At 45.7% G+C, this 27,186-nt stretch overlaps 1 protein-coding gene and 1 pseudogene across 1 annotated transcript in view; one reads left to right on the forward strand and one right to left on the reverse strand.

The window, feature by feature from the left end:
- Window positions 1–27,186, reverse strand: part of LOC128343920 (uncharacterized) — a 77,021-nt gene that overhangs the window by 5,797 nt on the left and 44,038 nt on the right. The window contains exons 10-16 of the mRNA XM_053293351.1: window positions 23,559–24,305; window positions 20,931–21,057; window positions 18,939–19,606; window positions 12,873–12,938; window positions 9,936–10,038; window positions 4,778–5,547; window positions 1,777–1,906 (exon numbers count right to left, since the gene is read on the reverse strand). Of these exons, the coding sequence (XP_053149326.1) occupies window positions 1,777–1,906; window positions 4,778–5,547; window positions 9,936–10,038; window positions 12,873–12,938; window positions 18,939–19,606; window positions 20,931–21,057; window positions 23,559–24,305 (2,611 nt within the window). The remainder of the gene's footprint in view (window positions 1–1,776; window positions 1,907–4,777; window positions 5,548–9,935; window positions 10,039–12,872; window positions 12,939–18,938; window positions 19,607–20,930; window positions 21,058–23,558; window positions 24,306–27,186) is intronic.
- On the forward strand, window positions 9,352–11,587 carry LOC128342659 (BAG family molecular chaperone regulator 5-like; annotated as a pseudogene).

A 27,186-nucleotide genomic window follows, 5' to 3' on the forward strand; every position in this document is an offset into this window, starting at 1 on the left:
AAGCAGAGCCCGTCACACGATGGCAGCTTGTACAAAATTTTGCACCAGCCAATTAAGGGACTTCAAGATCAAAAATTCTTGAATTCCAGGAGAATTTTGCTGCAGGACAGGAGAGGAGAGGCTGCTTTATGGGGGAAGAAACTGGAGAGAAATTAATGGAGGAGAAAGAAGCAGCCACCTGGATCACCCGAAGAGGGCGAAATTAAAAATGGCACAGCCGTGTGGCCCCTTAACCATTCAATTTGCAGTACTGGCTGGGAAGAAAGGGAAGGTGAAAGCAAGTTCAAATGCCTGGAGCTTTCCCAGATGGCATCTTTTCTGGAGGGTGGATGTGCATTCACATATTGGCCAGATTAACCCCGAAGTCCATGTGATATATCAGAAAGCACTCCATACACGATTCGGGTTTCCCCCTCCGTATTGCAGCTGAGCCCAATTTATGTCCAGGATTTTTTTTTTTTTAATCCACTTTTTGCATTGGTTTTTTTTTAATTGGCTAAGATTCGTTCTAGGAAACCCCTCTCCCGCATGTAAGCTTGCAGTCTGGGAATGCTCCTGAAGAGCTACTTCAGATAAGCTTGGGAGCTGCCACTGTTCAGCCCTAATGCCCACCCCGGGGCCGTGCTGACTGGCAGAACTGAACGGCCCACTGCACTCCCAGGATCGGAGCTGGGCTGGCAGATGGGAACCTGGGGTGCCAAATCAGGAGGTGGAGCACAAGAAACGGGGAGACTTCAGGGACATACGAAGCTGCCTTCGACCGAGTCAGACCTTTGGTCCCTCAAGCTCAGGATCGCCCACACTGACCGGCAGCAACTCTCCCGCGCTTCAGGTTGGAGTCTCTCCCAGCCCTTCCTGGAAGTTTTTCACACCTGGCTTTCAGTTCGCATCTCCTCCGGAATGGAGGGGCGGCGTTCACATACCGGCCAAATTTATCCCAAAGTCCCTGCGAGCTATCGGGGAGCACTTCACACACAATTCGGGTTTTTCATTGCACATTAGAGTGTAGCCTGATTTCTATCCGAGGTTAAAAAAAAAAACAACCCCACTTTTTGCACCATGTTTTGGGGGCAACTTCGAACTCGCAGTGAAGCCTTGCAGTAAACCTGTGGTAAAGCCTGCTGTCTGGGAAAGTGCCTGGAGATGCCAGGAATTGAACCAGCAACGCCGTGCATGAAAAGCAGGAGCTCTACCACTGGCCTATAGGGTTGAGCATATCAAGGTGCCTTCAGTTGAGTCCAAACAGGGGTTAATGCAGCCCTGTCTAAACCAAAGTTTCTTAACCTTGGGCCCCCAGATGTTGTTGGACTACAACTCCCATCATCCTCCGCCACAAAGGCCATGTCTGGGGGTGATGGGAGTTGTAGTCCAACAACATCTGGGGGCCCAAGGTTCGGAAACCCTGGTCTAAACTGAACTGGCAGCAACTCTGTGGGCATTTGGACAGGAACCTTTGCCAGCAGAAGATGTCAGGGATTGAACCTGGGACTTCCTGCATGCAACTTCACTGAGCTGCGGTCCTTCCCCAAAACGAAAAGACAGCAGAGATGTCATGGGAAGTTAAATCCAGGGTAACCTGCAGCCCGTTGGGGAGTTTCTGCCTTTGCTTTTCCCCTCATCAAGGTTGGAGACTTGTCTCTGCCTTCCAGAGGCTCTGATGATTATACACTTTAGAGCAGCCCTGAGCTGCCTGCAGGGAGAGAAGAAGCTAAAATCATCCTGAAACCATCCACAGGGACATCAGAGCATCTGTGAACTGAGGCTCAAAATCCTCACCCATCAAGCCGGCATCTCGGTTGTCAGCCTCCTGTTTGGTCTCCCTGCACAGGTGCCTGTGGCCAGCGTCAGACGGGACCAGCTCTGGCTCACAGAAACTCAGGACCACCTCCTCAAAGGGCGTTGTGACCTGAAATAACAAGGAAGGCATAGGAACATAGGAAGCTGCCTAATACCAAGTCAGACCTTTGCTTAATCAAGCTCAGTATTGTCTACACTGACTGGCAGCAGCTCTCCAAGATTTGTGGAAGGAGTCTCTCCCCAGCCCTACACGGAGATGCTGCCAGGGACTGAACCTGGGACCTTCTGCATGCAAAGAAGATGCTCTGCCACTGAGCTACAGCCCCATCTTAACCGGACCAGAAGAGCAGAGCTTGCAGCTCATTCTAGAAGAGGTCCTGGGGTTCACACTTGCCCATGAGCCTCACGGCCATCTTTCTCCCTTACACTATGTGTTTTATTAAAGCACTGCATTGTCATCAGAGCTTTTTTGAAGATTTCAGAACTGAATTTGGCACATCTGGTGTGTGTATGTGAGACGCACCACCACAACACACCCCTATGCATTGTCCTTATTTGTGCACCCACACTTTGTTTCCTAGAGTCACATTTCATAACATTTTGAAGCCTATGCAAAGTGGGAGAAAATTCTCAGCACTGGGAATTCGACAGCACTATTGCAGAAGAGTCTTATGTTCATTGGTGAAGACCCTGCAGGGAGTAGCAGTGGGGTCTGTGGGAAACGGCTTTGGCAGTGGGAAGTGAAGCAGGCTGGTACACTTGAGCAGGGTCTGGGTTCTAGAGGAGCTTGAATGACTCACTTGACTTTTCTCACTGTTACCCATCACTTTTTACATTATTTTACATCATACAACTTGCATTTCTGAACTGCACAAATATTCTTTTAGCTGATCTCAACAGGCAGCATCATGAACACCAACCTCTATTGAGATCATCTGGGGAGATCCGTTTACAGTTGCCACCAGCTCATTTGGTGGTGACTAGGAAAGGGGCCTTCTCTACAGTTGCCCCAGGACTTTGGAATGCACTCCCTGTCGGAGTAAGAGCTTCTCCGTTTCGGGTGGCCTTTAAAAACATATTTAAGACACACCTATCTGTCAGGCTTCTGCTGAAAATTTTTTTAAAGCTCTTTTAGTTGTTTTTATCATGTTTTTAGTTCTGCTGTATTTTTAAAAAAATTATGTATAGCATCTAGGAATGTGTAAATCAGTCAGTTTACAAATATAAATAACATAAAATAAACTGCAGGGTTGATGTTTTGAACTGCATGTTTTGCATTTGGTTAAAAAGCACCCCTATTGCCATGGGGTTGGAGGCCATGATGGGTTGGATGTGGGCTATTGGACTGAGACTGAAGCTAATCGGGTTGAGGAGATTTTACCGGTTCTGGATGGGGTTGCACTCCCCTTGAAAGAGCAAGTATGCAGCTTGGGGTTATTGCTGGACCTGGCTCTGCTTTTGGAAGCTCAGGTGGAGACGGTGGCCAGGGGTGCCTTGGCATGGCTTCAGCTGGTGCGCTAGCTGCATCCCTTTCTTGAGAAGGCAGATCTGGCCACAGTTACCCATGCCTTAGTCACGTCACAGCTGGATTACTGTAATGCGCTCTACGTGGGGCTGCCCTTGAAGAATATTCGGAAACTTCAGCACAAAATGCAGCAGCTAGAATTTTATGTGAAGCTGCCCACTGGAATCACATCACACTCTTTTGAAAGAACTGCATTGGCTGCCTATTTGTTTCCAGGTCCAATTCAAGGTTACTGGTTTTGACCTTTAAAGCCCTTAACGATTTGGGCCATGGATACCTGAGGAACCGCCTGCTCGCAAAGGTTACTGCCCACTTGACGAGGTCATCTGGGGGGACTCTGCTCCAGGTGCTGACAATGAGCGAGACTCAGCTGTCGTGCACACAGGACAGGGCCTTCTCAGTTGTTGCCCCTAGACTCTGCAATGCTTTCCCAGTGGCCATCCACTCCTCAGTCTCCATCACTGTTTTTAGAAAGAATGTGAAATCTTGGCTTTTTACCCAGGCTTTTATATTATTGTTCCTATTGTTGCTGCTTTGTATCTTTTATGGTTATAATTTGTTTTTTAAACTTTTAACCAGATCTGTATTTTTATATTCTAGCTATTTTAATTACATATTTTTGTAGTCTTGTTTTAACTTTTGTATGAACTGCGTTGAGATCGTTTTAATGAAAGGCGGTATAGAAATTTAACAATAAAATAAAATAAAATGTTTACAGAATTAGTGCAATACAATGTTATGCACTTGACTCTAGACTTCTTCTGTGCAATGGCTGATAAACAGCTGTTGTAATTGTTAATGCAAACTGAGCAAAGAGGCACATTTTAAAAGCGGCAATTCTCTTTATTTAGCAGGAGGAGAGCACCTGGCCCTATCCATCCCCAGCACAGCATCCCTCCAGTAACTGTGCTGGTGTCTATCTTATGTTTCTCTTTTAGATTGGGAGCCCTTTGGGGACAGGGATCCATCCATTTTATTGATCTTTCTTTCTTTCTTTCTTTCTTTCTTTCTTTCTTTCTTTCTTTCTTTCTTTCTTTCTTTCTTTCTTTCTACCTACCCACCCATCTATGTAAACTACTTTGGGAACTTTAACTGAAAAGAAGTATATAGATATTTGTCATATTTGTATCATTGTTAATTGTTGTTGTGTTTTAATTTGCAAACTGCCCAGAGATTTTACATAGGGTAGTATATAAATGTGATAGATCAATAATCTCCTCTGTGGGTGACTCTACAATTCATCTTATTCATCACAATATACTAGCAACCTCTCACAACACCCAATTCCTAAACTGTGTTGTTGGAATTGTGTGTTCTAAGAGGTTGCTAGTGTGTTGTGATGAATAGCATGAATTCTAGAGGAAAAGAATCAGACCTGAGGGAACAGATCCACCTAAACGACAACCTCCCTTTCCAAAGCAGTAATAAGCTACTCACTCTCACATGGTGTCTCACCTGTGGTTTCTGTCTCTCCGCCTCTCGTTGCATCCGCAGGAATTCCTCCGCCAGGGCCACCGCCTGGGAGCAGGTCTCGGGGCCTCGCTCCCTCACCCAGTTCTGGATCTCCGGGGGCAGGACAGTCAGCAACTGCTCCAGGATCAGCACTTCTAGGATCTGCTCCTTGGAGTGTTTCTCGACCTTCAGCCACCGACGGCAAAGCTCCTGGAGCTGGCTGTAAGCCCCCCGTGGCCCCTCAGCCTCCTGATAGCAAAAGTGCCGGAAGTGTTGGCGATTCTTTTCCCTGCTCACGGCGTCCCCTCTCAAGAGGGCGGCTTTCACTTTCCCATAATCCTTGCGGTCTCTGCCCTCCAACCTGCTGAAGGCCAGCTCAGCTTCTCCCCTGAGGGCTGGCAGGAGTCGGGTCGCCCACTCCTCCCTGGGCCACTGGCAGGCTTCTGCTACTTGCTCGAAAGAAGCCAGAAAGGCCTTCGTATCGTCCCAGGGCTTGGGCTCCTCTGGCAGCTGTGGGACTCCCCAGCCGGAGTGAGGAGACTCCACTTCCTTCAGGAATTCCTGCCACTGGACTTCCCAGCGCTGTAGGAGTCCCTCGCCGGCTTCCTCTTTAACCTGCTGCACCGGCATCTTTTGTAGGAATTCCCTGATACAGCCTCTCTGGAGGACAGGAAGGGCTTTTCTCGTTCCCTCGAGTCCCTCAACCGGTTTGAGGCCTACTTGGGTTTGCTCCTCCATTTTCATCCCTGGCTGACCTCTCAGCATCAAAAATTCTCAGACAAGATGGAGGACGAGAGAAAGTACGGCGTCTGAAGACCAGAGCAACGGGAAGCTCCCTGGGCAAGAGAGACATTTACAGATATGTGAGAGAAATAGTTACAATCCAGCCAACATCCCTATAACACAGGGTTTCTTAATCTTGGGCCCCAAGATGCTGTTGGACTACAACTCCTATCATCCCCAGACATGGCCTTTGTGGCTGAGGATGATGGGAGTTGTAGTCTAAAGCCATCTGGGAGCCCAAGGTTAAGAAACCCTGCTAGAACATATTTAAAGCTTAAACCACTATCTTTCTTCTCTGAAAACCTAGGACTGGTTCAGATGAATGTGAGCCCCGATGCGTGAGCAAGATGAGGTTTGCCCCAGAGTGCACCAACCTAAAGTCACTGAAGAATGGTTCAATGTGCTATTGGGATATCCTTTAATTGCGTGAGAGGGATGATCGTCCAAATCAACCCTCTACACATGCTTTAAAACCTGGGTTAAACAGCACTTTGCAGTGTCTGTAGAGGGGCAATTAAGATGAGCAACCCTTTCATGCCTCTTTCGCCTCTGCTAACTGAGCAAGGAGGCACTTCTTAAAGTGGTGGTTCTCTTAAATTTAGCAGTGGGAAAGCAACTGTCCTTATCCAGCCCCAGCACAGCATTCATCCAGTGGTTGTTGCTGATGTCTACCATGTGTTTCTTTTTAGACTGTGAGCCCTTTGGGGACAGGGTACCATCTTATTGATTATTTTTTCCTATGTAAACCGCTTTGAAAACTTTTGTTGAAAAGCTGTATACAAATACTAGTAGCGGGGAAATGACTTGACTAGCAAGCCAGAGGTTGCCAGTTCAAATCCACACTGGTATGTTTCCCAGACTATGGGGAACACCTATATTGGGCAGCAGTGATATAGGAAGATGTTGAAAGGCATCCTCTCATACTGCGAGTGATGGCAATGGTAAACCCCTCCTGTACTCTGCCAAAGACAACCACATGGCTCTGTGGTCGCCAGGAGTCAAAACCAATTCGATGGCACATTTTCCCTTTAGTAGTAGTAAAGGATGTCCCAACAACACATCAAGAGGAGGAGGAGAGTTGGTCTTGTGGTAGCAAGCATGAATTGTCCCCTTTGCTAAGAAGGGTCTGCCCTGGTTTGCATTTGAGCGCTTGACTACATGTGAGCGCTGTAAGATATTCCCCTTAGGGGATGGGGTCACTCTGAGAAGACCATTTGCACTCCTTGCAGGCAGAAGCTTCCAAGTTCCTTCCCTGGCATCTAAAAGATAGGGCTGGGAGAGACTCCTGTCTGTAACCTTAGAGAAGCTGCTGCCAGTCTGTGTAGACAATACTGAGCTAGCAGTATTGGTCTGACTCGGTAGATGGCAGCTCCCTACGTATGTCCCTATGTTCTTCAGTGACATCAGGATGGGTGCACTTCAGGCATAATCCTGTCCTGCTCATTTGTTGGGGTTCGCCTTTATCTGAGCTGGCCCCTAGTCATGCATACTGGGCCACTAAGCAAACTGGCACATTAGCAACAATACACACTCAGAATATACAAAGCTGCCATAAACCAAGTCAGACCCTTGGTCCATCTAGCTCAGTATTGTCTACACTGACTGGCAGTGGTCGTAGGCAGAACTGGGGGGGCAGGCAGGGCACGTGCCCTAGGTGCCACTGAGGTGGGGGCGCCACACCAGTTCCTGCCACCCCCACCCCATTGCCCACCTGCCCAGCCCCAGGGCCCCTCAGCCACTTGCCTCCAGCCAAGGATTGGCGAGGCCTAGGATCGGAGCAGCCTGCAAACTGCAGAGCTCTTCTCTCCCCGCCTCTCAGCTGATCGGCGGGTGGGCATGGCTTCCAGAGAGGCCTCCGAGTAGTAGGCCTCCCTGAAGCCTGAACTCGGCAGGCCCCAGCAAGCCAGGAAGGAGGCTGGCAGAGCTCCCTGCAGCAGACCAGACCATCCAGCACAGCTTTTGCAAGGTAGGCTGTGAATTCCTTTTTGTGGTTTCCCCCCCCCCACCCCAATATAGGGATCTGCTTGCCACGGGGCTTTGATATGGGTGGTGGGGCGAGACTGAGAAGTCTCTGAATATTTAATTTAAAACAGACTGAAAAATGTGCTGGCTTTAAAAACAAAAACTATCTAAGGCCTATAAGTGGCTTGTTTTATGTCAGAAAATTACAAAAACTTCTGGAACAAATATTTATTCATTCATTCATTCATTCATTCATTCATTCATAAATGCACTTATGTTCAAGTTGTTTTGCAACCCAGAAGGTCTGAGTGAGAACTATGAAGCATGTGTTGTGCTTTTATTTTATTTTATTTTTCTTGTGTGTGAACTGATCTCCAATAACTTGCAGGGACTTCAGGGTCAATCTGGCCAACATGTGAATGCAGCACCTCCATTCCAGAGGAGATGTGTGTTAAAGGGCTTTAAAAGCCTTGTGTGAAAAACCTGCTGGAATCAAACTTTACTGAATTTGTTCAGAATTCTGAGAAAACAAACATAGGCTCACCCTGCATGGCTGAAAGTCTCCTTTGCTAATCTGCAGCGAGGGGGCTATTTTAATAATTAGCGTTGCTAGTGTGTTCTAGGCATTAAAAGTAGCACAAATATATAGTACTCAATGTATATCACTATATACTGTGAAGTGTGTATTCAGTGAAATGTATTTCCAGGCAGCATACTTATTTTGAAATATCAGACTTAAATCCTTGGGGGCCTGGGATGTGTGGAGGCCCTGGACTTTGAGGGGCTGAGGGCCCATTTTAAAATCTCAACTTGGCCCATTCCAACCTTGCTATGCCCCTGGCGGTCACTACACATGGGTTTCTGCACAGCACCTGCACAGAAGAAACTTCCATGTAGAAAATGTGTCTCTTGTAAATTGACCCTGAATTTTCCATCCATGACTGGGATATTTGAGAGTTAGAGTCAATAATAAAAGAACAGCACGCTGCTTGTGACAGGAAGGGGCAAATGACAATGATTTCTTAGTCTGGCAGGGGCTGGTTTTGGCCCTGGCAGAACTTGACTGTCTGCTCCTGTTGCAAATGCCTCTGTCTAGTGTGGCAAACTAATGTATCCTCCTCCCTCTTGGTGTCAAAGAAAGCACTGGTGTGGTGAATGCACATATACCCCATCATGAGCCAACAGTCATCATAAGACAAAGGCTGGCAGGAATCATTCACTGGTTTATAGACACCCCCCCCCACCACCACCACCTTCTTCTTCCCCTATTTTGCTAGTGGCTATTTGGGCAGGTGATCCTCTAGGACAAAGTCATGTTTTTTTTAAAAAGAATGAGATGAGACAGAGAAAATGACACTTGGAATCCTCGCATAACTCCTGACTGTTGTTCTAAGTCTTTTACAGAGATGGCTCATGTTTTCAGGTTTTGATCAGCAACCATGTCTAGATGGTACAGTGTTCCTTTTAACAAGGATTTCCAGATATTGTTGACTACAAGTCCCATCATTCCTGTCTGGACAGGGGCGCAATTTCAGTGCTTGCCCTAGGCGCTATTTTCCCTAGTTACGCCTCTGGCAGTGGTTTCTCCAAGGTTGCAGGCCGGACTCTCTCTCAGCCCTGCCTGGAGATTCCAGAGATTGAAACGAGACCTTCTGCGTGCAAAGGAGATGCTCTACCACTGAGCCTCAACCCCATTCCTGCTACAAATAGGGTTGCCAACCCTGACTGAAGCTGTTGCAGGAATCACCCCACCCCCACCCCCCTATATTTTTCCCAGTATCAAACTATTAAGATCTCCAGGGTTGCATGATGTGGGGCAGAAGAAGGTCTGTGGGAAATCTCCTGTCGTGGGAAATTTCCCACTGCTATATTTTTCCATGAAAAACCTCATGAAAAGGGGGGTTCTAAGGCACCGTCGCGAAAAGAGAGCGCTAAGGGTTCTCTCCTCCTGCGCCTTCCCCCTTCCCGCGAAAAGCCGCGGCGCCGGCTTGGCAGAGGCGGTACTGCGCACGCACACTGGGAGTCCAAGCCTTTGCGCGGGCAGAGCCAAGGCCCCCCCCCCAGCTCTGTTGGGACTGGATGGCATGGGGGTAACCAACATCCTTCCATCAAAAAGCCTGCAAGAAATACAGAAGGAAGTAAAAGAGAGCGAATTGCAAGTAATCGCCTTCAGTGGTCTGACCAGTGACACTGCTTATAAATAAGAACCTAGAGAGAGGACTTTGACGAAACAGCTCTTTGAAATAGATTCTGTGGATGCCGAAGGAAGAGAGGATGTTCAGCAAGCCAGAAAGAGAGCCGCCCAGAAAACGGAGAGGCTGCTTAAGGAACTAGAGCAGAATGCGACCCATCCCCAAAGGCTGGAGACAGCATCCATATGTAAGGAAGCACAAAGACTGGTGGAACAGAAGCTCGCCGCTTATTACAAAGCAGGCAACTATGTGTCGGGGGAATTTGATGAAGGGATTCAGGATGTGGGCTTTAGGCTCACTCAGGTGAAAACGAGAGGGGGGAAATCTCTGCGGAAAGCGAGGTATCACACTCTAACCAAAGTATGTGCCGTGCAAGAGATTATAGACAGCTGTACAAAGCAGCAGCCTTCTCTGCCATTGCCCAGTGATGCACACCCTTCTGTTGCTAAGATTAACTCTGCAATGAGTGACGTGAACAAAGCAAAAGGCACCCTTATTGCTGTTCTAATGGGAGTAAACAACCATGAGACCTGCTGCAGACATTTATCCTGTGTGCTCACAGGCATGATCGCTGACCTGGACGCCTTAGATGTATGTGGCCAGTGCCACCCAGAAATAAGAAACTATCGCAAAGAAGTTGTGGAAGAGATCAATAGATCGCAGAAATACCTAGATCTGGACGAAGAAGCAGATTCCACTTATGCTTACGATTTGGCACAGAACAGATGCATTCTAAAAATAGAAGAAATCCGCAAGATGATGGAAGAGGTTCACACTTTTCTTCTAAAAGTGGAGGAAGCTTTTGATTTGTACTTGAGGGCAAAGACAAGGCTGGATGGTTTAATTGCCCAGTTGGATGAAGTGAGCCTGGGGGAAAAGAGGCACTTGACAAACGACAGGCGTTTGTCACACAAAGCAGTGTGGAATATTCTTGGAGACTTCTCTCAGATACAGCAGGAAGTGCTGTGACGGGAACAGAACTGATAAGAACTACATAAGGTTGGGGGAGCTCCTTAAGGAACTGCTAGCACTTGATGCTATAGACCTTGCCGGAGACGAGCGCCCGAAGGTAGCTAGGAAACAGGCAGTGAAGCTTGCACAGGATATTCTTTACTATCTAGACATGAAGACAGATGAATGGGATTACTAAAATAGCAGAGGTCTTGTGCCTGAGAGATTGCTTCCTCTTTCGCACTTTATGCCAACCAAACTCCCACAAGACGCTACAAGACCAAAAGTTGTATGTCCTAGTCAAGGCGGAGTCAATCTAGGATTGGGCTATGCAGCAGCTCTGCCTCACTGTTATAGCTGGACAGTGACTGCAGTCCATATGCCATTTCTGTTACTGTTTTGGAGACAGTCCTCTCTTTCTTGGAATTTGTAAACTCCTGTAATCTGTAATGGAGAGTTGCAGAACTGACCAGCTTTTGGCCAAACTACCCCGCACAGAATTCTAATGCACAGTGAAATAATGCAGTCAGAGTTTTCGTAAAAAAAAAAAATCAGTCAAGGCAGAAATTAAAGGAAGAGAATGGAAGCTAAAGTTAGTTTGCCATATGTGAGCTTAGATGTCACAGTTGTTTGACACGGCACAGCATGGAGAAACTTTTAAAGCACTGTTGCAATCCAAAGGATTAAACACAATTTACTCACTGTTAAAAAGAAAATAAAAGAAAGAAAAAAGAAAAACTTTATAAAAATGCATCGTTTCAAAAAAGCAATCAGTAACCTAACACACTGACTGATACAATGCCCATCAAAACTAGACAGTTTCAAAGCAGTAATTAACTTTGTTCAGGTGACTACCCCTAGTAAGCACATATATTTTAATTAAAAACCTAAAATCTCAATTTTAACTAAGCAGCATTGCAAACAAGTAGGCCTTCAATTCTAGAAGGATTTAATCAAACACTAAATTATAGTATATGTAAATAAATGAACAACTAAACAGATATAAATGAATAATAACTAACAGAGATAATTTTAGCTTTCCCCTTCCTCAGAAACAAAGTTGAAACTTTTAAACTAAATTGTTTTAAAACTATCTCTGTTTTATCATTTGCTTATTTAAGCAGACTTTGCCTGCTTAATAAGCTGGTTTTGAGTTAATTTTTATTATTCTGATGTTTGTTGTGTACAATTTATTTTGTTCTTGTTCCTATGATTTATCATTCTCATGAACAGTTTTGTGATTGTTTTTCATCTTGCATTTATTTTAAAATACATGTACAAATAAATACATAAGTGAATAAATGCACAGCTCTTTGGATGTGCTAAAGTTACATTAACACTGTTCAGTGCCTTCATATTTTAGCACCTGTATACTTAAACAATGGAAAGGAAAAGTATGTTTTTGAACTGTTGTGCCTTAAAATAGTTACAAGTATTTCAATAAAAGTAATTCCCAAGTAAAGCTCTGAATTTTTTAAAAATTTATTCAGCATATTTATATACTGCCCCAAATTCATGTCTCTGGTCAGTTTACAATAAAACAACACAGATTAAAAAAACCATTAAAACGATAATGAATCCTAGAAGTCTATAGAATTTGGAATTTGCTGGAGTAGACTTTTAAAGTGCATGCTTTATCAATTCCCGCCCCAGTATTTCAGTTCAAAGACATTTAGTTGTTTGAAAAACTTTTGAGATATTTATATAGCACATCAAATCAGCATGCCTTTTAAAAAAACTGTTGGTTACTAAATACAGTTCAAAAAGGCATTACTAAATCAACTTGCAATCAATTTAGGGCATCAGAAAAATCTCTAGGAAATTCTTTGGAAGTGTATCAAATTTGACATTTTCCAGGAAGATACTTCAAACCATTTTAATTTAACAACAACAACAACTTTATTTGTTAGCCACCCTATAACTAATTGTTCTCTGGGCGGCTCACAGCAGAAGATTAAAACATACATTAAAAATATACAACACATTAAACCATAACAGACAAAGAAGAAGAAAAGAAAATACAAAAATACAATACAAAACAGCTTAAAAACTCATTTTAAAATTAGTTTAAAAATCAGATCGGATCTGAAAACCAGGATTCAAAAGGCCTGGGTTTTATCTGCTTTGGAGAAAAAGTGGGATTGAAATAGGATGTGCATGAATTGTTTTGGGCAGTGGTACCTTTAAGCACGAGTACAGCAGGCCCTTACCTGCTCCTTCGCCACACCACCACATTTCCTGGTGTGCCGCTCAGGAGTCCGCACATGGCTGCAGACCTGCTGGGTGCAGGGGAGGTAACAGCGCCCTGCTCTGCCAAAACTTCGGCACATCCCTACTGGATACGCCAAACCAATTCATGCACATCCCTAGATTAAAATGGTTTTAACATAGACTGCATATCAGGATTGCCAGCTGACCAGACGGGGGAAGAAGAAGAAACTTTGACCTGGCCTGCTCCTCCTGACTCTTTGACATCTAATTTGCAGAAATTAGCAGGTGGTGCTTTTCCACAGCATGGAAGTAAACTCAGCCTCCCTTGCTGTGGATCCAACTGCTATGGCAGGACGAGCCACAAGGGTCTGTGCAAAAGTTGGCAACCCCAGCTCTGACCCAGGGAAGGAAAGAAAAAGGTGGTCACCCTTGTTTGCAAAGGTCTCCTTCACCCTCTCTCTTCTTCCCTTCCCTACGTTTCCCCCACCCACCCCAGTGAATATCTGCCATTGGCTTCCCACATCTCTCCTCTCCTAAGATGCAACCTTTACCCTTCAGGGGAAGCAGCGGGCAGTGTGGCACCCTTCACTCACCCGTGTCCCCCTGAGTCACACTCCTTCCCAGGGTTTTCCTTCCAGCCGGCAAGAGGAGGGGACAGAACAGGAAGTGATCGTGTCCCTTTTCTACATCCTGGGCTGCCTCCGCTCTTTCACAAACTCTCACAAACAGACACACACATACATACACACACACTTCCGCATTTCCTCTCTGACAGTTTCCAAAAGGACCTCCAGCCACCTCTCTAGGCTTAACCCTTAGAGCACCCGAGACTAGTAGCGATGGTTATGCCACAGTGGTACTGTGTGCATTCATGCTGTTGCATAGGCTTCCCGCATCGGACATATGGGAAAGCGGACAGAACTCCTGTGCCTTTAAGAGATGCCCAGAAGAGGGGATTTCGGCAGATGCAGCTTGTCCTGGGAGGGGGGAGAGCTGCATCTGCATCTGCCAGAGATAACTCCATTGAGAAGCAGAGGGTAGTGTAGTGGGCGCTCTCCCGCCAAATATTTCCCGTTCTGCCTTTTAATTTTATTTATTTATTTATTTATTTAACATATTTTAATACTTCCCCAAACTTACGTGTCTGAGTGGTTTACAACAAAATAAGAACAGAAAGTAAAACATTAGTTAAAACAAAAAACAAAAAGTTTAAAACATAACAATTCAAAAAATTTAAAACAATATTTATAAAAAGCATTAAAGCAATTTAAATAATATTAATTAAAAGCCTGGGTGAACAGATGCATCTTTAAAGGCTTTTTTAAAGCTGTCAGAGATGGGGAGGCTCTCATTTCACAGATGAGCAGGTGGCAAATGCAGACGGACCTCTCCAGATAATCTCAGTGGGCGTTGGGGTTCATTGCTCCCCCACCCACCAAACTGGAACTTTACAGCAACGTATGTGTCAGACAAAACAAAGTACTGTATACAGTATTGCAGTCAGTCCTATACACCTTGGAGTAATTATTTTAAAAGGCCCCTGTTGCTTAAAGAAGCCTCATCCACTCACTTTTCTACCTCAGAGCAAGCCAGATCTTCTACCTCAGAGCAAGCTAAGAGACTCATTAATTACCTTAATTATATTATTTACTGTATCTGTAAGTATACAGCAAAATTCTTACTCTCCTAATAACCTTATTTGACATCCCTTTGCTCTCCCAAACCAATTGTTTGTCGCTTTTAACATCTGCTGGAATTCCCTCTTCTGTGCATCTCTTAAAGGCACAGGGGATGTGTCTTCTTCCATGGGGAAGCCCTCTGTCCCTCTTTACCTCACAGGCAGTCCCTGTTTTCTGGAATCTGTCCCTGGTAAATCACTGTCCCAATTTTTGCCTTCTTTTGTACATAGGAACATAGGAAGCTGCCATGTACTGAGTCAGACCATTGGTCCATCTAACTCAGGATTGTCTACACAGACTGGCAGCAGCTTCTCCAAAGTTGCAGGCAGGAGTCTCTCTCTCAGCCCTATCTTGGAGATGCTGCTAGGGAGGAAACTTCTTGGAACCTTCTCTTCCCAGAGCAACCCCAGGGAATATCTTACAGTGCACACGTCTCCCATGCAAATTCCATAAAGAAAGGAAGAAGGAATGAGATCTTAATTTTTCTGGCCCCACAGAGCCCAGTATCACGTGTATCTGTCTCAGAGGTGCACCTAGGTAATTTTGGAGCCTGGACCTAAAGGCTTTTGGAGGCCATCGCCCCTGCCCCCACCTCGCAAGTTAAGTATCATCCCCCTATACACATTTTTAACATGTGGGTTCTTGAGGGCACAAACAGCAACTGAACTCACAAGAGTGTAAGAATATACATTCAGATATATTCTGAATACAAACAGATATATTTATGCAAATATGCATCCGCAGAAACATTTCAACACGCAACTTAATAATAATAATAACTTAACACTTTCCCCACTCACGCCCTCTGTCTCTAAAGCACCCGGTGTAGGTCACAATCACACTCAGCCGCCCGGTGCAGTGCAGGCCCGTGGCGTGGCACCACGACCACACCACCCAGGAAAGACTAAAGAGGATATGGGGTCATAAGAACATAAGAACAGCCCTGCTGGATCAGGCCCAAGGCCCATCTAGTCCAGCATCCTGTTTCACACAGTGGCCCACCAGATGCCTCTGAGAAGCCCACAGGCAAGAGGTGAGGGCATGCCCTCTCTCCTGCCATTACTCCCCTGCAACTGGTCCCCCAGGGGGTGGAGGCCCTGGACCTTGGCCCCAAAGTCCAGCGGTACGTGTGCCTCTGATTTGCCTTTTACTGTCTGAGACATACCCTTGGTCCATCCACCCATCAGCAACTGTCCAGGGCCCTTTTCTCAGCCCTGCCTGGAGATGACAGAACTTGAACCTTCTGCCAGGCACTGTCCCTGAGCTATAGACGCTCCTGATCAACATACAAAGGTGCCTTCTAGTAAGTCGAACCCTTAGTCCATCTAGTTTAGTGGCCAACATCCTGACTAACGTAGGGCTTGCACAACAAAGTTACACAAATGCAGGGATGAGAGCTGGTCTTGTGGTAGCAAGCATGACTTGTCCCCTTAGCTAAGCAGGGTCCACCCTGGTTGCATATGAATAGGGGACTACATACGTGAGAACTGTATGATATTCCCCTTAGGGGATGGAGCCACTCTGGAAAGAGCATCTAGGTTTCAAGTTCCCTCCCTGGCATCTCCAAGATAGGGCGGAGAGAGATTCCTGCCTGAAACCTTGGAGAAGACACTGCCAGTCTCTGAAGACAATACTGAGCTAGATGGACCAATGGTCTGACTCAGTATACGGCAGTTTCCTATGTCCCTAAAATCACATAACTGCACAAAATTGCAAAAATTGCATTCTTGTAGTATTGTCCCAATACTACAATACTGAACTGTAAACAGATGGAAGATAATAGATCTTCCTGAAAACTTCAAAATAAGAACAATTCTGTCCAAGACTCTTATACTGAAATATCCCCACACCTACCATATTTACCAAAGGTAATATTTTGACTACATTATAGATTTTGGCTATTGGCTCCCAATTCCCAGCAATGAGAAAGCCTCAGATTGCTGTTACTGTGTAAATATCCTATAGATTGCTGAGGGTCACTTATCATTTGGCTCTTGATTTTGTGGAAATTGGGTTCAGCGGCTGATCAGTCATCCTTCGCTTTGGACTTTGCAAGGTGGTGCACTCAGTTTACACTGTTATGTGGGAGGAATCAAAGCCATTGGTGACTTTCACATTGACATTTTAGGACTCGCTAGTCTCAGCATCCTTGTGCAGGTCCTACACAAGGATGCGGAGAGTATTGTCTACACAATGCTTAATGTTGTGTTTAAGGTTTAATTTTTAATGGTTTTGGTTTTTTTGTAAACTGCCCAGAGACGTAAGTGTTAGGTGGTATAAAAATATGTATGTATGTATGTATGTATGTATGTATGTATGTATAAATAAAATAATGTCTGTCTACGCCATGTTTAATGTCTACACCATAAATTTGGGAATATACCCAGGTTGCACTGCATTCAAAGATTTAATTCCATTGTTGGCACTGGCGTTTTTAGCTTTCTAGGGTTTCTCCCCACCACCCCATATTTCTGCTTTACTTATTTCTTCTCTTTAAACATAAGAATAATAATTTTAAAAATGGGGGTTATGCTGCAGGTGCAACGCACCTTAGATAATCGGTGCTGGTGCTTTAAAAGACCACAGTGTAGCCCACAAGAGGGGCACAGACAGGGCTGTGTGGATGCCAGGATTCCACAGGAGTGCAGAATGGGGTGGCAGATATGAAAAGGCTGAGGGCCAATACCCTAAGGACCTAATAAAAACCACTCTCTGGGATCTTGGGAAGGACAGAATATTTATTTATCTAATTTTTATACCGCCCACTTTCCTAACAGCCAACTGGGATGGGGCAGCTCTCATCTCAGCAGGAAGTGCATTCCACAGTACCTGGGCAACTACAGAGAAGGCACACCTTTGGCCTTTGAGTCACCACCGGATAAGCTGGCGGCACCCTCAGGCGAACCTCCCCTGAAGATCTTAATAGGCAGCAGGGTTCATAATGAAGAAGCTATTCTCTTAAATACCGTGGGCCCAAACCATTAAGGGCTTTATAGGTAATAATCAGTACTTTGTATTTTGCCTAGAAACCTATTGGTATCCAGTGTAGCTATTTTAGAATTGGAGTAATATCATCTCTACAGGATGTCCCAGAGACCAATCTGGCAGCAGCATTCTGCATCAATTGCAGCTTTTGAATTATGTACAAAGGCAGCCCCACATAGAATACATTGCAGTACTCAAGCCTGGAGGTTACCAGCATGTGAATCACTGTCTTAAGGTCACTCACTTCCAGGAAAGGGCACAGTTGGCAAACCAGCCAAAGCTGATAGAAAGCACTCCTGGCCACCGCCTCCACCTGAGGTATCAGAAGTGAGTTGGGTCCAGAAGTACACCCAAACTGTGAGACTGTTCTTTCTGAGGGAGCGTAACCTCATCCAGAACAGGCAGATTTATCCCATTTTCCGAACTGCAGCTTCCTACAGTGAGCACTTCTCGTCTTGTTTGGATTCAGTCTCAATTTGTTATCCCTCATCCAGCCCATTACTGCCTCAAGGCAGGCTTTTAGGAAAGTTATGCCATATCCTGATGAATGACATGGAGAAGTTGATTTGAGTGGCATCAGCGTACTGATCATACCTTGCACCAAATCCACTGATGATCTTACCCACAAGTCTCATGTAGATGTTAAAAAGCACTGGAAACATCTCAATCCCTGGTAACTTCTCCAGGTAGGGCTGGGAAAGACTCCGGCCTGAAACCCAGGAGAGCTGCTGCCAGTTAATGCAGACAATACTGAGCTAGATAGACCAAAGGTCTGACTCAACATAAGGCAGCTTCCTATGTTCAAACTGGTCCTAAACCATTGTTGACATCCTTGTTATAAAGAAGCATATTAAAACTTTCAGAAAACATGTGATAACACTTCCATCTACCCTCACAATCAATATAGTTTATTTCAAAAAGCAAAAGACTCAAGGCTGCAATGCAAACTGTCTTTATTGGGGTAAAAACTTGTAAGAAAACAAAACCTAAGCACTTTACAGTGTTTACAATTATAGCATTTCTGCCAGAAGCTAATTATATTCTTTGAATAGTAAAGCAGTTTCTCTCTTGGGAGCAAATAATTTCTCATGGACAATAAGATCGAAGTTCACACAGAAGCTGTTATCACACACCAAGTTTCTGTATGGTTAATATCCAGTGTGGATTCTCTGGTGCCTAATAAGATGTGTAATGCAGGAGAACCTTTGCCCACAAACAGAACATGTATACAGTTTCTCTGTATGGGAGAGGAGATCTGGTCTTGTGGTAGCAAGCATGACTTGTCCCCATAGCTAAGCAGGGTCTGCCCTGGTTGCATATGAATGGGAGACTTGATGTGTGAGCACTGCAAGATATTCCCCTCAGGGGATGAAGCCACTCTGGGAAGAGCAGAAGGTTTCAAGTTCCCTCCCTGGCTTCTCCAAGATAGGGCTGAGAGAGATTCCTGCCTGCAGCCTTGGAGAAGCCGCTGCCAGTCTGTGAAGACAATACTGAGCTAGATAGACCAATGGTCTGACTCAGTATATGGCAGTTTCCTATGTTCCTATGTTTCTCGCCTGTATGGATCCTAAGGTGTCTGTTAAGGTTACTTTTGTAAGGGAAGCTTTTCCCACAGTCTAAACATTCATAGGGTCTCTCTCCAGTATGCATTCTTTGATGAACCATTAAATCTGATCTGTAACGAGAGGCATGCCCACACACCAGGCACTTGTAGGGTTTTCCTCTCATGTGCATCCATTGGTATTCAAAGGGCACCAAGCTCCAGTTGGTGGTTCTCCCATTAGCACTGTTGGTATGTTGTTTCTTTCCAGTTTTGGTTCTTTTCTGGGTTGTATCTCCCCTGAGATGCTGGTAAGCTCCTCCCTTAGGAACAGATCCATCCAGGATCTCACCAGGGTGCATTGCTTGCTGGACTCTTGTTCTGTGCTGACTCTTAAAGATATTTTCCTGCTCATAACAATGGGGAAAGATCTCTTCTGCTTTCCACACTAATGACCCACGGAGCTCCTCTCGTTCTGAATCTTCTGACACATGTTCCTCTCCCTCGTTTATGCCCAGCCACCCATTATCTGCAGGAGAAATGAAAAAAATAAAAAAATCCAAAGTAAAATCCATGTGGTTGGGGCTGCAGCTCATTGACAGAGTGCCTGCCTTGCATGCAGAAGGCCCCAGGTTCAAGCCCTGGCCTTTCCAGGCACGGCTGGGAAAGACCCATGCCTGAAACCCTAGGCAGGCCTGCTCATCTTAGGCCCCCCCAGCTGTTTCTGGACTACAACTCCCACAATCCCCAGCCACAGTGGCCAATAGCCAGGGATTATGGGAGTTGTAGGCCAACATCTGCAGGAGGACTGAAGTTGAGCAGCCCTACCCTAGGGAGATGCTGCCAGTCACCATAGACAATAGTGGAGCTAGTTTAAGTCATATCAGTATAAGGCAGCTTGATGTGTCTGGGGATTGGGCCAAAGATGCTCTGGGGTCAGTGGCAGAGCATCTACTATGAATATTTATATACTGCTCTTGAACTAAATCCTCAAAGCAGTTTACATAGAAAAATCCATCATACATAAATAAGATGGTCCCCTCTCCCCAAAGGGCTCACAATCTAAAAAGAAACAGAAGGTAGAAACCAGCAACACTCACTGGAGGGATGCTGTGCTGGGGTTGGAGAGGGCCAACTCCAGCACATCTGCTTGGCCTGCAGAAGGTTCCAGGTTCAACCTCGGGCATCTCTAGGTAGGGCTGGAGAAGACTGGCTGTCTGAAACCTTGGAGAGCCTCAGGACAGACAAGACTGAGTTCGATGGACCAATGTGCTATTTCCTGCAGCTTTGGGAAGGACTATAGCTCAGTGGAAGGACATCTACCTTGCATGCAGATGGTCCCGATTTCAATCATTGGCATCCCCGGGTAGGGCTGGGATAGATTCACTCTCTGAACACTTGAAGAGCTGCTGCCATACTTGAGTGGACAATCCTGAGCTAGATGGACCAAAGGACTGAGCTGGTCTTGTGGTAGCAAGCATGACCTGTCGCCTTAGCTAAGCAGGGTCTGCCCTGGTTGCATATGAAAGGGAGACTAGAAGTGTGAGCACTGAAAGATATTCCCCTCAGGGGATGGAGCCACAATGGGAAGAACAGCTAGGTTCAAGTTCCCTCCCTGGCAGCATCTCCAAGATAGGGCTGAGAGAGACTCCTGCCTGCAACCTTGGAGAAGCCGCTGCCAGTCTGTGAAGACAATACTGAGCTAGATAGACCAATGGTCTGACTTGGTATATGGCAGCTTCCTATGTTCCTAATGTACACAACGTGTTTTGAATGTTAAAAAGGGCTATGTAAGTGGTGAGTGTTATTAAATCAGTCCTAGATCCTCTGAACATTCAATAATCACGACTTACCCAAAGGACTGGCAGTTCCGTTGCATTCCTGATTCACTTCCATGCATAGATGCCTCTGCTCCGTGTCAGATGGGGCCTGGTCTGCTTCAGAGAAACTCACAGTCTCCTCCCCAAACGATGTCAGCACCTGAAAAAGCGAAGAACAGGTAGGAAGACAGAGGAGTTGGTGAATGATAGATGTGTGGTCCTGATTATGTCCTTCACTTCATACCCAGCAGCCCCATAGCCAAGTATACAGGAAAACCAGAAACTGTCTTCCGCTGAGTCAGATCATGGTCCCATCTTGCTCAATATACAGGTGAAACTCGGAAAATTAGAATATCGTGCAAAAGTCCATTAATTTCAGTAATGCAAATTAAAAGGTGAAACTGATATATGAGACAGACGCATTACATGCAAAGCGAGATAAGTCAAGCCTTAATTTGTTATAATTGTGATGATCATGGCGTACAGCTCATGAAAACCCCAAATCCACAATCTCAGAAAATTAGAATATTACATGGAACCAAGAAGACAAGGATTGAAGAATAGAACAATATCGGACCTCTGAAAAGTATACAGTGTACTGTGCTTGATTGGCCAGCAAACTCGCCTGACCTGACCCCATAGAGAATCTATGGGGCATTGCCAAGAGAAGGATGAGAGACATGAGACCAAACAATGCAGAATTGCTGAAGGCCGCTAATGAAGCATCCTGGTCTTCCATAATACCTCATCAGTGCCACAGGCTGATAGCATCCATGCCACGCCGCATTGAGGCAGTAATTGCTGCAAAAGGGGCCCAAACCAAGTACTGAATACATATGCATGCTTATACTTTTCAGAGGTCCGATATTGTTCTATTCTTCAATCCTTGTCTTCTTGGTTCCATGTAATATTCTAATTTTCTGAGACTGTGGATTTGGGGTTTTCATGAGCTGTACGCCATGATCATCACAATTATAACAAATTAAGGCTTGACTTATCTCGCTTTGCATGTCATGCGTCTGTCTCATATATCAGTTTCACCTTTTAATTTGCATTACTGAAATTAATGGACTTTTGCACGATATTCTAATTTTCCGAGTTTCACCTGTACACTGACTGGCAGCAGCTCTCCAAGGTTTCAGGCAGGAGTCTTTCCCAGTGCTACCTGGAGATGCCAGGGCTTGAACCTGGGACCTTCTGCACGTAAAGCAGATGTTCCACCACTGAGCTACAGGCCAACCACTCCGTAGGAGCCAGTGTGGTGTAGTGGTTACTAAGACTGGGGAGACCCAAGTTCAAATCCCTGTTCAGCCATGAAACTCTGTGTGACTCTCGGCCAGTCTCAGCCTAACCTACCTCACAGGGTTGTTGTGAGGATAAACAAACCATGTACAATACTCTGGACCGCTAAGAGAAAGAGTGGGATATAAATACTTTTTAAAAAAATAGTTAAGTGTAACCTTTAAAGGTAAAGTGTGCCGTCAAATCAATTTCAACTCCTGGTGCCCACAGTGCCCTGTGGTTTTCTTTGGTAGAACCCAGAAGAGGTTTACCATTGCCTCCTCCCGCGCAGTATGAGATGATGCTGTTCAGCATCTTCCTATATCACTGCTGCCCAATATAGTACCAGCGGGGATTCAAACCGACAACTTTCTGCTTGTTAGTCAAGCATTTCCCTGCTGTGCCACTTAAGGTGGCTACACTTGTTAAAAATAGTAGGGAACCCCTGGTCTAAGTTATAGTGCCTAAATATGCTGTAACAGATGCTATATAAGTAAGCTAATATTTTGATCGATATTTTTTTCTCAAAATTTTCTCCCATGCAGTATGAGATGATGCCTTTCACATTCTCCTTATATCGCTGCTGCCCGGTATAGTACCAGCGGGGATTTAAACCGGCAACCTTCTGCTTGTTTTGGACACTGGGAAATTCCAAGTTCAATCCCTGGAATCTCCAGTTTTAAAACTCTGAGATAAAAGAGCTAGGAAAGAGAACCTGAGAGAGCTTCTGCCAGTGAGGGTAGATTCAGCAGTAGGAAAGAGAGCCTTTAAAAGTTGCTGCCAGTCAGGGGAATTCTCCACACAGGTTTTATTGAGAGTTTTCTGCGAGACTTTTACGGCAAACTCAAAGTTATCCCCATAACCCAACACACAAAGTGGATTTTTTTTTTACTCTGGATATCAATCGGGCTGCACTCTAATGCGCAGTGAAAAACCCGAATTGTGAGCGAGGTGCTCCCCACTAGCTTGCAGGGACTTCGGAGTAAATCTGCCTGATATGTGAACGCACACCCTCCATTCCGGAGGAGGTGTGAGCTAAAGGGCTTTAAAAGCCCTGTGTGGAAAACTTCAGGGTAGTCTCAGATAAAGGCGCTTGCAAAAAGAACCTTAGGGAGGAACTGTCAGCCAGTCAGAGTTGACTCAAGACAGAAGAGTTGGCAAAGAGAGCCAGTCAGGGTAATCTCAGAGAGAAGTGCTAGCAAGGCAAGAGGTACGGGCTTCTGCAAATGAGGCTCCTCTGAGAGCAAAGAGATTTAACAAACCATGTTAATCAGCAACAACGTGGGGCTGCTGATCCGTTTCCTATACTGAAAGGGGCAGAGTTCTCAATCTTTGCTCCATCACAAGCCCAACACACAGAGCATCATGAAATGGTCTCACTTGTTTTTCCTGCCTCTGGGCCTCTCGCTGCCTCAGCTGGAAATCCTCAGCCAGGGCCACTGCCTGGGAGCAGGTCTCTGGGCCCCATTCCCTGACCCGGCTCTGGATCTCTAGTGGCAAGATGGCCAAGAACTGCTCCAGCATCAGAAGCTCCAAGATCTGCTCCTTCGTATTTTTCTCTGCTCTCAGCCACCCATGGCAAAGTTTCAAGAGCTGGCTGTAAGCCCCTCGTGGCCCTTCATCTTCCTGGTAGCAGAAGTGCCTAAAGTGTTGGCGATTTTTCTCCCTTCTCATGGTGTCTGTTAACAAGATGGCTGTCTTCACTTTCCCATAATCCTCTCTGTCTTCGGCCTCCAGGCTGCTAAAGGCCTGATGGGCTTCTCCACTGAGGGCTGGCTGGAGTCGGGTCGCCCACTGCTCCCTGGGCCACTGGCAGGCTTCGGCTACTTGCTCAAAGGAGGCCAGAAAGGCCTTAGCGTCATCCCATGGTGTGGGCTCCTCCAGTGGGATTCCCCAATCTGAGTGAGGAGACGCCACTTCATTCAGGAACTCCGGCCATTGGACTTCCCATCTCTGAAGCTGTCTCTCACCTGGTTCCTGATTAACAAGATCTCCTGGTCTCCTTTGCAGGAATTCCTGGATACTCCCAACCGGAATGACATGAAGGGATTTTCCAGGCCCCTGCAATCCTTCATCTGCTGTGGGGCTTGCAAGTAATTCCATTCTCATCCCTCTGTGCAGAAAGTTCTAGAATAAAAGGGGATACCCAGGAAGTTGTGAGATTCAAGACAAATATGATAGACTTCTCCCTGAGGGAGAGTTGGAAACAGAAATGAGAGAGAAGAAGAAAAATTAATTTGTTCAGCTTATCTGGAAGGGATATGGAAGTAAATTGAACACACCAGAGGTAAACATCTAATTCTTTTGCCCTATTTGTGCATTATGTTCAACACTTGCACAATGTATGTACTCTGATTCACATGTGATGCTAAACACAGGTACAGCAATATGCTTCCTATCTAGCCCTCTTCATACATTACCTCACGGAAGCGGCAGCAATAACGGTTGCAGCGTCTGCCTTTTCGCACAAATGCTTGTGTAATCATGAGCAGCGAGGTCCAGGGGGTGAGTCACAATGCCACTTTCAGTGCTGTAACTGTGAGCCCTGATTCGCTGCAAAACATCTGAAGAGGGCTTCTAAATCCTGCTTTTCAGGGGCCTCCCCCAGTTCACTTTTAACATGAACACAGATAACAGTCATCTACACAAAAGCATGTACATGTGTACAGACATTTGAACACAGGTACCACATGTCTGAATAGGACTTTTGGCTGCAATAAAATCATTTCAAAAAATACAGCATGATCATTTAAAATATGTACCGTATTTTACGGACTATAAGACGCTACGGACTATAAGACGCACCTTAATTTTAATCCAGTTTTTCAGAGTTTTAACATATTAAACTGTTAAAACATATAAGACGCGGCTGAATTTTGGAGGATATTTTTCGAGGAAAAAAGTGAGTCTTATAGTCCATAAAATACGGTATATCCTTCCTTTCATTATAAAGCCTTCAAGACATTTAGGGTTGCTAGCCCTCCTGTATTCTACCAAAGACAACCACAGAGCTCTGTGGTCGCCAGGAGTCGACACCAATTGACTGCACACTTTTACCTTTAGGACTCTTGAAGCTGATCCTTGATAGCTGAGGGGGTGAGGCTTTTTTAGAGCAAGTGGAACAGAAGTGGAGCCTAGAAGCATCTGGGACGTCAACTGATGCATCAAGGAGCAGAGCTTGCCTATCTCATAGGAACATAGGAAGCTGCCATATACTGAGTCAGACCATTGGTCTATCTAGCTCAGTATTGTCTTCACAGACTGGCAGCACCTTCTCCAAGGTTGCAGGCAGGAATCTCTCTCAGCCCTATCTTGGAGATGCTGCCAGGGAGGGAACTTGGAACCTTCTGCTCTTCCCAGAGCGGCTCCATCCCCTGAGGGGAATATCTTACAGTGTTCACACTTCTAGTCTCCCATTCATATGCAACCAGGGTGGACCCTGCTTAGCTAAGGGGACAAGTCATGCTTGCTACCACAAGACCAGCTCTTGCTAACTGGGCAAAGAGGTACTTTTGAAAGTGGTGGCTCTTACATTTAGTGCAGGGGAGAGAGAGAAACTGGTCCAATTCGGCTCAGCATAGCATCTCCCCAGCGGCTTTGGGCTTTCTTTTTAGACTGTGCAAGCATTTTTAGGATACAGAATGATTTTCTCTCTCTTTCTTTTTGACTCTGTAAAGTGTTTTGAGAATATCTCAGTGAGAGAGGGATAAAGGGGTGTGAAGCTAATAGCAAAACTGCAGAGGCCCAGCTGAAAATATCCTGCATCCTTTTGAGTCCTCCTCCCCTCCTTTTCCTGGAGACCCAGACAAGGAGACTAGGAACACAGGGCACTGCCATATACCGAGCCAGAGCATTGGTCCATCTACTCAGTACTGTCTACACCAACTGGCAGTAGCTCTCTTTCCCAGTCCTACCTGGAGATGATGCCAGGGATTGAACTTGGGGCCGTCTGCATGCAAGCATCTGCTCTAATACTGAGCTATAGCCCCATCCTCCAAGGAGAATATCTCCCAGCAGCAAACAATGCTCACACATGTAGTCACCCATCCAAATGAAAACCAAAGCAAACCCTGCTTCGCATAGGGGACCATTCATGCTTGCTACCACAAGACCAGCTCTCCACCCCAGGGACTAAAAGACCCTCAAGCCGACCCCTGTGAGCAGGCAACTCTTTGGCCCCTTAAGCAGAAACCAGAGAGTCCCTATGAACTGAGAGAAGAGGATACAGCCATTTTGCTGATGCTAAGGTCTAGGTCTGGTCAGTGCCAGGATAAGAAACCACTAAGGAATCCCAAAGACGTAGCCTTGACTGGCACAGGATATAACTGTCAATAATAATGACTATGCAGTGTTGCTCTTCATAGTACACCTCTCTCCCTTGTAAAACGTCTGTGGACCACGCAGCTGCAAAGTATCTCCCCCTCCATTCACCTCCCAGAATCCGCTCACCTCGCCAAACCAGATCTTCTTCCTCTATTTTCTGTTGCAAGGGGATTCAAAACCAAACCCCTCCCTCCTGTTTTTGCATGTATGCTTTTCAGGACCATTTCCCTGGATTTTTTTTTTTAATCCCCTCTAGGAAATGCAGCTCTGTTCGCTTAACCCTTAAACTTCCCATGTGGACCAAGGAAAATATATCAGCAGCTGACTGTGAACACGGCTTAATTGTTGTTGTTTTAAGGGGGTGGGGGCAAAGTGCAGAACCCCAAAACTGCCTTTCAGCCCTTTTTGAGTGATCAAGCCTGTGTATTTTTATTTATATCCCGCTCTTCCTCCAAGGAAGAGATCCGGAGCAACAGGCTGAGAGCTGTATCCTCACAACCAGGGGCTTTCCTTTCCCATTGCCGCCCATGCGAGTTGGGGGTTTGTCCGGCTGTGTTTTTGACCGATCCTCTCAAACTGCTTATGTTTATGTCCATCGTGTGCATCGACATAAAGTGCATCATGCGTGCTAATTCAACAATCGATTCCTGCCCTCACAGATGGAGGCATTTCGAATAGGAACCAG

The sequence above is a fragment of the Hemicordylus capensis genome, chromosome 2 (assembly GCF_027244095.1).
Source record: "Hemicordylus capensis ecotype Gifberg chromosome 2, rHemCap1.1.pri, whole genome shotgun sequence".
Taxonomy (NCBI): domain Eukaryota; kingdom Metazoa; phylum Chordata; class Lepidosauria; order Squamata; family Cordylidae; genus Hemicordylus; species Hemicordylus capensis.